The 11,878-nt window shown below is 45.1% G+C and overlaps 1 protein-coding gene across 1 annotated transcript in view; it reads left to right on the top strand.

Moving 5' to 3' along the window:
- Window positions 1-672: 672 nt before the first annotated feature.
- GHITM (growth hormone inducible transmembrane protein) overlaps window positions 673-11,878 on the top strand; it is a 21,321-nt gene continuing 10,115 nt past the window's right edge. The window contains exons 1-4 of the mRNA XM_019555975.1: window positions 673-747; window positions 2,530-2,685; window positions 5,195-5,294; window positions 11,209-11,320. Coding sequence (XP_019411520.1) covers window positions 2,557-2,685; window positions 5,195-5,294; window positions 11,209-11,320 — 341 coding nt within the window. The 5' untranslated portion in view covers window positions 673-747; window positions 2,530-2,556. The remainder of the gene's footprint in view (window positions 748-2,529; window positions 2,686-5,194; window positions 5,295-11,208; window positions 11,321-11,878) is intronic.

The raw sequence follows: 11,878 nt of genomic DNA on the forward strand, positions 1-11,878 counted from the left end.
GATCCGTCCATCCACATGGCTTCTGTTGGGGGGGGGCGGGGAAGAGGGTTAGGTGTTTGGGGCTTTTATAGTTGTTGTTACAAGGAAAGAGGCAACTGCCAACGGCTCCGCTGCGCTTCGGCAGGGGCTACGGGACGGATCCCCGCACCTAGGACTCGCAGCGGGCTCGGAGCAAGGCGGCCGCAGCCTAAGCGTAGAACTTCGTGCACAGCACCACGGCACCGCCCGAAGAAACTGCTGCAGCGTCTCTGACGCTCGAGCTCCGGCCCAGGCCCAGGGAATCAGGCGCCCTCAGGGACGCGCCGAACCGAGGCTGGAAAGCGGTCGCAGCCGGGCCGAAATCCCTGCCCTCGCTCAAAATGGCTGCCGCTGGTTTCCTTCACCAAATGCAAAATGGCTCCTTGCCCTCTTCTAAGATGGCTACCGGCGGCGTTCGCGTCTTCCTTCCGAATGGCTTCAGACGCCCTTTATTCAAAATGGCTTCCAGAAGCGTCTTTGGCTCCCTGCCCTTACTAAAGAAGGCCGCGAGTGGCGTCTTTGTCCCAGGCTAATGAAACCAATGGCCGGTGTCGCTGCCTGGGCATCACGTGAGAGCTGGGGGTTGCGCCTGTTCTTACGTCACTTCCTGCCCAGGTTCGCTGCGTAGCGGGTGTGCGGCGGCAGGTCAGGGGTCGCGGCGTTCCCTACATCTCCGCCTCGGTGCCGCAGCCCCTTCTGCGGGGTGGGTGCGGGGCCCGCTGGGAAGGGGCAACCTCTTGAGACACGGGGGTGGAGGGTTGCGCTGCCCAGCTGCGCTGGTTTTCTCTAAGCTTTTAGCCGGCTGCAGCAGCCCCGCCCGGTGCCCCCAGTGCGTCCTTCCTGGGAGTCGCGGGTCTGGGGCAAGTGAAAGGCCTGAGAAGCGACCCTCTGAGAGCAGCTGATGCCTGCTGAAGCCGTGGAGGGGGTCGTTAGCTGTGCTCGTGACTCCTCCAGAGGCAGCTGGTGCAGCTCCAGAGCATCAGCCAGGCGGGGGACACAGCATTTGTGCTTTATGGTGTCACAGATGGGTGACCTTGCTGTGGGCCCTGCTGTGCTGGGAGACTGGCAGGACACCTTGCCCAGGTTGGCCTCTTCAAGGTGTTCAAAGCATGGATTGTTTGCAGCATGCTGTCTTTTGAAACTGAAAGGACTGTTGGGGGGGGAAATGACTTTAAAAGTATTAAGGGCTTCCTCCCCCCCCCCCAGTGGGTTTTAAACCCTAGATGTGTTGTGACCAAATGATTCTCCACTGGTGTTTGGAGGGATTTGCTTTTTGTAAGTCAAGCAGTAGCACTTTACAGCTGAATGTCAAAGCAAGCTTTCTGTCTTAAAAACTATAACAATTTGATTTTTTTTCTCTTCCACTATTTTGAAATTGACTCAGCTGATTTATTTAATATTAACTTTTTAATTGCTTATGAAGCATCAGAGTTTGGGGCTACATTGGGCTGTGTAAACAGAAAGATGCTGGTTCTGTATTGGTGATCGTAAGTCAGAGAGATTTTTTTTTTCAGTTGACTCTAAAGAGAATTTTGTGTTTATGATACCTGTTTAAATTGTATTTTAATCTATGCAGGTTAGAACTCACCTTGTAGTCTGTTGAAATGAGACTTAAAGCTGCTACGCATCAGATGCATAGTCTGTGAATAAATATAGTCAGTATGATTTAGCTGCAAACTAATTTGTTGGTAGCTTGGATCTGTCCCGTCATCAAAGCTGACCGTAAATGGTTTTAGTGTGTAATACTAATATTGTAGAATGAGAGAGAAAGTGTTCACTATTAAAGTAAGTCATACTTGCTAAGTGTTTGGTAGACTATTGTTGGTGGAAACCTTCGGTATTTCCTGTATGCAAAAGAACATGTGTTGTAGTTCGTGACCCCTGACTATTATCTAGCTTCAACCGTTTAATTGTTCATGGGAGAAAATGAAAAGCTTGAGTGATATAACGTGGCAGGGATTTTGTTTGTGTATTCTATCTTTTTGTTTGTGCAACTCCCTTGTAGCTGGGTTTTTGAGTAAATATCCTTTATACATGATAATCTTGTAGGGGTTCCACTCTTCATGAGAATTTGGGATAAGAGAAAAATGTGGCTGCATCATGGAGCAGCTCACTACTACTTATAGCAGGAATTAGTTGCGGTAGGGTCTCAAACCTGCAATTGTTAGTCACTAGTTGTGAGCACAGGGAAATTGGAATTTTCCCTCATGTCAGTCCCTAATTGCTTGCTCTGCTTTGGTCAGCATGTAGTATTAAAGTTCCAGAGTAAAAAATCAAACATGATTTTCTAGGTAGAGGTAAGTAAATACTCAGTCAGGTTGCAGCAGAGATAACTATGTTGTAATTCCAGGAGTCACATTATAGTTGTTAGTCTTTTTTTACTGTACTTGATGATTAGCATAACAGGTTTTCTGTAATGTATCCAGCATATGATCTTACTGCTGGAACTCATTCTGCTGTTCCTAATACTATAATCAAGGTGTAAAATCCATCTTTTTCGTGTTGTTACAGAAATCATTTGTATAACTTGCAGTAACCATGCTGGCAGCAAGGCTATTCTGTCTGCGGGCACTGCCATGCCGAAATCTCCGTCCTGCTTTGCCTTGCCCTCCGACTCTGAGGAATTCCAGCGTAAAGCCAAGTCAGTGGCTTTGGCAGCAAAACCAGGTGAAATAGGTTTTCTTTATTGCATCATCATGGACCATTCAGCTCATCAAGTCCCTCCAGCCCAGATTATTGCCCATCCCTGACTTAGAGCCCTTGTCTCAAGCATCTCTAATCTGGCACCTTTCAAAATTTATAAGTTGATTTCCACATTACTTTTAATCTACAAACAAAAGAGTATATTTTTCATGGGTTTTTGATGTATTTTATACTTTGACTCTTATTCTCATTTTGAAGTAACAGTGTCTCACTTGCATTTTATTAAAAAATGCATTTGTCATATTAAAACAAGACACTAACAAGCCCACAGTTTAAAATTAGCCTTTAGGTGGTTATCCTTCCTTGCAGAGTTGTGTAGATATGTTTCCCAGATAGACTGAGTAGACGTTTGTTAATGTGAAAAATATAAAAGTTTAATTCCCAATACTTGTTTGTCACAAATATAGCATAAAGAAAATTGTGCTGAAGCTAATTCTTGACTACTGTTTATCTTATGTTGTCTAAATTGGAGCCAAACATCTTTCAAGAATTTTTTTCTTTTAATTAAAACAAAAACAAAAAAAACAACACTTGAGTGCTAACAGGCCAGTATTGGGGAAACAAACCTGCTTATGAACTGAAAGCATTACATTAACAACTCTTACAGTGGCTTTCTGGTGAATGACTTTCTGTTTTCATCAGTGAAAGTCAATTCACTTTTATTTCAAGAGCTCAATGCATCTGAATGCAGATTTCTTTTAAAACATGTCAGGCCTAAAGTCTTTAATTTTTAGACCCTTATTTCATCTTGGCCCTCCAAGGTATGGCTCAGACATTCATAGAGGTAACTTTGGTGACAATCCAAGTGCTATACCTATAACTGTAGTAATCAGTTAAAGTTCAGTCTCCATCTTCTTCCATGCTATGCAATCATACATTAGACAGCAAATACTGAGCCATTTTATTGCTGTAAACTTGGTTTTTTTCCCTTCGTTCTGATGTTTTTAGTGTTTTGGGAGGTAAAGAAGGTGAGGAGCTATTATTCTGTTCAATAATCATATTAATGAAAGTGGCAGCATTCAAGGCTGTTTAAAATAACACGGATATCTTTAACTGCAATGTAGCATATTTAAGAATGCATTACAGCAGGTGTTTTTAACATCTTTTAAAGGAGTGTACCCTTCTTGGTACACTTCTGGCGGGTGGGAGGGTGGCGGTGGCTGAACGTGGAGTGAAGAGAGGGCTTGCGCAGGGTGGTGGATAGTGGCAGCAGATGCTGCGTAAGAGTTCCGCCCCACACCCCCATGTCTGGCCAGCCAGGTGGAGCCAGTGTGGCCTGCAGAGGGGAGCTGCTGCCTTTGCCCCCCATTCCCCTACCCCTGCTCCTGTGAGGCGGCAGTGCGGGGTGGTGGGTGGTGGTGTGTCATCTGCACCCACCTGCACATACTTGCTAGCCCCTTTTCCAACTGCCCCTGGGAGTACGTGTACCCCCAGTTGACAGCCCTGCATTACAGAGATGTCTAGGTACAGGCAACCCTTGCTTAGTGCTCTTAATTGGTTCCTGAAAAACAGAGTGCCAAGCAAAATGGTGTTACGTGAAACCCAATTCCTTACAGGGTTTAATGTAAATAAATATAATTGGTTCTGCACAATTTGCCAGCCCAGACCCTACACAGCAGGGCTCCAGCTGGCACCTTGGAAGCAGTGGGTTCACCCACCCACCAGCACCCGTGTCCTGCTCTGCCCAGCAGGGGCACCCAACTCTGGAACTATTTGCAGCCGCCAGATTGCTGCAGGCTCAGGTTGGTTTTCACGCCCTGCAGGTGAGTGTGACCAGAACAGGACGTGGTCTGCAGTCTGGGGATGGGGGCTGTGCAGGCTTGGCGCCATCACGGCCTAGAGTGAGTGACAATGTACATGTGTTCTGCCGCCCCTTCTTGCTGTCGCCGCCATTCCTCCCCACCTACCTACCAGCCATGGACTCCTGCTATCCCGCCCTGCCAGCCCTGGCCCTGGGCAGCAGTCTGGGCTCCATGGTCATGCCATCGCTTCTCCCCACCAGCTTCAGCACCATGCGCAGGAGCAAATCCTGCTCTCTTGCTGTTGTACCCTGTGCTCCCGCCGGCTGCCCTCACCTCTGAACTCTCTGCCACCACTCCTCCCCAGCCTCACACTAAGTGTTATAACAAAATGTTCTGAGCGCTAGGTGGAACCAGATACGTATTTTACATGAGTGCTATAGTGAAACTGCGTTAAGCGGGGGTTGCCTGTATACCAGAATAGTGTCCAGGAGTTCAGAGTGGGTTTTCAATGTGCATCTCAAATTCCTACAAGCAGTCAATGTGCTAAAATTAACTTTTTAGCTACCATAAACTAGGGATCCCCAAGCAAAAAGCAGTCACAGTCAGAGGTAATGAAATCTGGAAGTTCTTATTTTACCTTCTTTGTTCTTTAGTAGCTTCTGGCTTTTAATATATAAATCTAATCTTTGATCACATAATTTAATAACTTTTTTTCTATCCAAACATAACAGGGGTATGCCACCAAAACAAGAATCGGTATACGACCTGGAAAAAGTGGGATAGACATCAAAAAAGCAGCCTTTGAACCATCAATGGAAACTGCTTTTAAAGGTAATTCCAAATAAGGAGTTTGAAGATTAAGTGCAAGGCTGCTTTAACTTTAATTTTGGTTTTCCTGGATTAAAAAAAATTAATAAAAATTAGACTGACCATAGTGTGGACAGATCACTTTAAAAATAAATAAATAAAAAGAACAGGTCACTTGCAGCATATCATATCACAGAAAGCTCGAATTGGTGTGGAATAACTTCTGTTGTCAGTGCACTTTTTACAACTGTTATCTTTTAACTTAAAGTATTAATCCAAATTCCTGAACTTAGAAAGAATTAGATCATCTTCCATGGTTTCTGAAAAATGTGTCTTTACTGTCAGGAGAGAGGAGGAAAGATCTTGTATATGTTTTATGTAAGACTTGTGTTTTGTGTGGCTTGGTACCATCCCTGAGAAGCTTTGACCCCTCTTTTACAAATACTTTATCTCAAATAAAGCAGTTAGAATCATAGAATTGAACCAGAAGGGACCTGCCAATTCATCAAATCCAGTCCCCTGCCATGGGTAACTGGGCTCAAGTGAGCTCAGCAAGGTGCTTGTCCAGCCTCCTCTTGAACATATGAAAAGATGGTGACTCTGCTGGGAGTGTGTTCCAGATTCTGGTGACCCTTGCAGAGAAAGTTCTTTCTTATGCCCAGCCTGTATTTACTCTCAATTAGCATATGCCTGTTGGTCCTCATCCTCCCTTGATATGCCTTCCTGAAGAGTTGTTTAGGAAGGTGAGCTTGATGCCCACCCCTGCTGTACTTGTGGGCGGCTATCAAGTCACCTCTCAGCCTTCTCTTACTTAGGCTGAACAGGCGCAGTTCCTGGAGTCTCTCCTCATAGGGCCTATCATCCATGACCTTAATCATACAGGTGGCCCTTCTTTGTACCCTCTCAAGCTTATCCGCATCCTTCTTGAAGTGCAGTGCCCAGAACTGACACAGTGTTCCAGCTGTGGCCTCACTGCCACCAAATAGGGAGGGAAGAGAACCTCCCTGGATCTACTGGCAACACAATGGCTGATGTGTGCCAGAGTTGTATTTGCCATCCTAGCAACCTCATCACACTGTTGGCTCATGTTCATCTTCCAGTTGATTGTGACCCCTGCCCCCGGTCTCATTCAAATGCTGTGTCAGCCAGTGGACCACCAAACATCATATAGTTATGGTGAGGGTTCTTCCTACCCAGATGAAGAACTGTGCGCTTCTCCCTGTTAAACCTCATCTGGTTCTATTCCGCCCATAAAACCAGTTTGTCAAGGGCAACCTGAATCTTTACCCTATACTCTGTGCCTACATGTCCCCACAACTTGGCATTATCCATGAACTTAATCATTGAGCTTTCCACCCCGTCATCCAAGTCACTAATAAATAAGTTAAGTTACTTGTTTATGTTAGAGTCAGTGATTGATTGGAGACCTGAATTCTATCTCTCTTTCTTACTTCTAGCTTGCGTAACTTCAAGAAATGCTTCACTTCTAAATTGTGGGGTTTTAAATACTTTTTTTCATGACTAAAGAGAACTGGGCCAAATGCAGCCCAGTTACAAACGGTGGAATTTCTGCCCGTTTATAGTGCAATAGCAGCTTTTGGCTAGTGATCACAGTTGATTCCGACAATGAATCTAGAGGACTAGGGAATTTTTTTAATGGAAATGCTGCAAGTCTGTGGGAAGTGGGTACAGAAGTAGCCATCTTACCTTGTACAAATGTATGTTTGCCTTGGCTGGTTAGCTTTGTGCAAGGTAGGTGCTAAAAATAAGTGTATCACTTAGTGATCAAAGACCCTGCTAGACTCTGAATGAAGCTGGCCAAATGCAGTGACTTACAGAATCATAGAAAGTTAGGGTTTGAAGGGAACCTCAGGAGGTTATCTAGTCCAACCCCCTGCTCAAAGCAGGACCAGCCCCAACTAGATTATCCCAGCCAAAGCTTTGTCTTAAGAGGGGGGGGTTGTTTCGGGTTTTTTTGTTTGTTTGTTTTTTAAACAAATCCCAAGGATGGAGCTTCCACCATCTCTCTGGATAACCTACTCCAGTGTTTTACTACCCTCCTAGTGAGTTTTCTTTTTTTCCCCCAATATCTAACCCAAACTTCCCTTGCTGCAACCTGAGACCATTGCTCCTTGTTCTGTCATCTGCCATCATTGAGAATAGCTTAGCTCCATCTTCTTTCCAACCCTCCTTCAGGTAGTTGAAAACTGCTATTAAGTCCCCTCTTCTCTAGATGAAATAAGCCCAGTTCCCCCAGTCTTTCCTCAAAAGTCATGTCTCTCAGCCCCCTGACCATTTCTGTAACCCTTGCTGGACTCTCCAATTTGTCCACATCCAATTGTAGTGGGAGGCCCAAAACTGAACATAGTACCCCAGATGTGGCCTCACCAGTGCTGAATAGAGGGGGATAATCACTTCCCTTGACCTACTGGCAACACACCAACCAATGCAGCCCAGTATGCTGTTTGCCTTCTTTGCAACAAGGCACACTGCTGGTCATATTTAGCTTATGGTCCACTGTATGCTGCAGGTCCTCTTCTACAAAGCTGCTGCCCAGCCAGTCAGCACCTAACCTGTACTGGTGCACAGGATTGTTCCATCCCAAGTTCCAGACCTTACATTTGTCCTTGTTGAACCTCATGAGATTCCTTTTGGCCCAGTCCTCCAACTTGTCTAGGTTGCTCTGAATCCTAGCTCTACTCTCCAGCGTATCTACTACTGCCCCCATCTTGGTGTAATTTAGCAAACTTGCTGAGGGTGCACATTGCCATCTTCCAGATTATTGATGAAGACAACAAAACCAAACCCCGGACCAACCCCTGGGGCCCTCCACTTGATACTGGCTGCCAACTAGACATTGAGCCATTGATTACTACTCTGTTAGCCCGATGCTCCAGCCAGTTTTCTATCCCCCTTACAGCCCATTCATCCAGCCCATACTTCCTTAGCTTCCCTGCAAGAACGTTGTGGGAGACTATCAAAAGCCTTGCTAAAATCAAGGTACACCACATCCACTAGGCTCCCTGTATCCACAGAGCCAGTCACCTCCTCATAGAAGGAAGTTAGGTTGGTCAGGCATGATTTGCCCTTGGTGAATCTGTGGTGACTTTTCCTAATCACCCTTTTCTCCTCCAAGTGCTTACAAATGTATTCCTTTAGGATCTGTTCTATGCCTTCCAGGGGCTGAGGTGAGGCTGACTGGTCTGTATTTCCCTAGATCCTCCTTTTTCTTAAATATGGGCACTGTTTGCCCTCTTCCAATCATCCAAGACCTCTCCTGATCACTATGAGTTTTCAGAGGTGATGGCCAATGGCTCTGCACTCACATCAGCCAACTCCCTCAGGTGCATCCCATCTGACCCCATGGACTTGTACACATATATAACTTTTTCCAAGTAGTCCCTACCCTGTTCTTTCACAACTGAGGGCTGCACACCTCCTCCAAACCATGCTGCCCAGTGCAGTAGTCTGGGAGCTGCCCTTGCCTGTGCAGACAGAAGCAAAAAAAGCAATGAGCACTTCAGCCTCTTGCATCCTCTCACCAAGGTTGCCTCCCCCATTCAGTAAGGGACTTGCACTTTCTCTGATTCTTCTCTTGCTAATGACTTACTTTTAGAAACTCTTCTCGTTACCTTTCACTTCCCTTGCTAGCTGCAACTCCAGTTGCACTTTGGCCTTCCTGACTTCACCCCTGCATGCCTGAGCAGTGCTTTTATATTCTTCCCTAGTTATTTCTTTAAGTTTCCACTTCCTTATAAGCTGCCTTTTTGTGATTTTTAGTTTACTAAAGAGTTCCCTGCTAATCCAAACTGGTCTTGTGCCATATTTGCTAGTCTTCCTGCACATTGGGATGATTTGTTTCTGCACACTCAATAAGGCTTCTTTAAAGTACAGCCAGCCAGCTCTCCCGGACTTCCCTCCCCCTCGGACTGGCTTCCCAAGGGATCCTGCCCATGAGTTCCCAGAGTTGAAGTCTGCTTATCTGAAGTCCAGGGGTCCTTACTCTGCTGCTCTCCATCCTTCCTTTCCTTAGGATCCTGAACTTGGTCATCTCATGGTTGCTGCTGCCTAAGTTGCCATCGACTACTACATTCCCCTCCAATTCTTCCCTGTTTGTGAGCAGTAGGTCAAGAAAAGCATGACCTCTAGTTGGCCACTCCAGCACTTGCACCAGGAAGTTTGTCCCCAGTATTCTCCAAAAACATCCTTGACTGCCTGCACACTTCTGTATTGTCCTCCCAGCAGATGTCAGGGTGATTTTTTGAAGTCCCCCTTGAAGCAGGGTCTCTGATCAGGGAGACTTCCGCTAGCTGTTTGGAAAAAGCTTCATCCATCATATCCTCCTGGTCTGACATCACCCTTGTTCTCCCCTCTGACCCTTACCCAGAGACTTTCCACAGGCCTATCTCCAGTTTTGTACTGGAACTCTGAGCAATCATGGTTCTTCTACCTCCTCCTTCTTCCCTGCCTGTCCTTCCTCAACAGTTTGTACCCATCCATGACAATGCTCCAGTCATATGAGCTATCCCACCAAGTCTCTGTTACTCTAATCATGTCATAGTGCTATGACTATGCAAGGACTTCCAGTTCTTCCTGCTTGTTTCCCAGGCTCTATGCATTCATGTACAGGCACCTGAGGCAACTTGCTGATTGCCCTTATTATCTCAGGAAGTATGAGAGCACCTCTTCTGTTGCCCGCTCCTGCTTGCTCTTCCTCCAGGTCTGCTTCCCCCACTTACTGCAGGGCTTTGGTCTCCATCCTTTGACATACCTAACTTAAAGCCTTCCTCACTCGGTTAGTGAGCCTGTCTCCAAAGATGCTCTTCCCATTCTGTCAGGTGGATCCCATCTCTTCCCAGCAATCTCTCATCTTGGAACAACATCCCATGCTCAACGAAGCCAAATCTCTGCTGGCGACACCACCTGCGCAGCCAGGTGTTGATCTGTAGGATGCACCTGCTCCTGCTCAGGCCCTTTCCCTTGACCAGAAGGATTAATAAGAACACAGCCTGACTTCTGGTACTGAATATTGGGTCCAGTGCTCTCCTTCACTAAATATTGATTATTTTTCTTACAGATGCACAATGGGCTGGAGGGGAGTTACTGATGACTAGCACATTTAATGAAACACTTGAAATTGAAAATACATTCTTGATTTTATATACACTTTGAAAACTGGCATCTCTTGCATTTTAAAAAAAAAAAATGACAGCTGGGAATCCTTTATCACAGAGAGCTATTTCTAATAGTCATTAGCACTTTAAAAGCAATGTCACTTACTCTGATAGCAGTCTTATTGACTTAAAAGCTCTCGTTTTAGAGGACAACATCACGGGGGGGGGAATGAATGAGGGCAGGAGACCTAGAGGACCCGATTCTTTTCCATGTAGTTCAATTCACCAAGCTGAATATGAATATGGTGTTGGCTCTTCCTACTCAGATGAAGAACCATGCACTTCTCCCTGTTAAACCTCATCTAATTCTATTCCACCTATGATGAAATGATGTATATTGCTAACTAATCAGGTAGTCTTGGTCTGATGGAAAAAGTCACAGATCTTTGATTCTATATTTCACTAACTGTATAGTTTTAAATGGCTCCTTTTGTGTTGAGTATCAGTGTACTTAAAACTTAAGAAATAAATGTTAATCTATATAGGTAGTTGGCCAGCTGTTATGTTGGGTATCTGGCCAAGGAGAATTCATGACAGTGAGTTGCTATTCTTGTTTTACCTTGGTTTCAGGGAACTGAAGAAATGTTTAGGAAATTCCTAGTAACTTAAAACTGTTAATGTAAAAACTTGTTTCTTAGGGCATAAGGTTATCTTCCCAGGATCAGATATGAACAGGCATAATTAAACTGACATTTGGAAAAGTGCTTCTGTTATCCTAGGAAATGCCATTTATAGAAATATCAAAAAATTTTTCTGTTGTATAGTGGATCAGATGGGAAGATGGGTTGTCGCTGGAGGGGCAACTGTTGGCCTTGGAACTCTCTGTTACTATGGATTGGGGATGTCAAATGAGATTGGAGCTCTTGAAAAAGCCATGTAAGTAAAGTACAAACTTATTATGGTTTCAATATAGGTTATGTAAGATGCAACACATTGACTTGCGTGACTTCCCTTGGCCAATACTGTCCAGCAGACATCTCTACTTTTAAACAGAATTTTTTTAAAAAGACAAATCCCTGCTGACTTGGCAGCAAGCTTCTTGTTTATACACAAAAATGAAAACAAATGTTTAAACTTGAGTTTTAAAAGCAGTTTGGCTGACTACTATAAACAACAACAACCTCATTCCTAAGCTTGCAAATCCTGTAAATGTAGCTTGCTTGGCTCTCACCCTCATAGGATGTGTATCTATAGACTCTTGCCTGGAGAATGTCAAAAGTGAAAAATACGGGGGGGCTGACATCCTCTCTGTGAAAGCAGTAGTTGAGACTATATTACCTGACATTCCTCTGAGACTTTGTTCAATAAGCAAAAGTAACTGCCTGACCAAACAGCACCCACAACTACAGCCTAGCCCAGACCAACGAGCAAAGCGAACAAACAGGTAAGAGAGAGGGGCCAGGGTAACGCTGGGACTAGGGGGTCAGTACACAC

The sequence above is a fragment of the Crocodylus porosus genome, unplaced genomic scaffold (genome assembly GCF_001723895.1).
Source record: "Crocodylus porosus isolate Cpor-Errol unplaced genomic scaffold, CroPor_comp1, whole genome shotgun sequence".
Classification (NCBI taxonomy): domain Eukaryota; kingdom Metazoa; phylum Chordata; order Crocodylia; family Crocodylidae; genus Crocodylus; species Crocodylus porosus.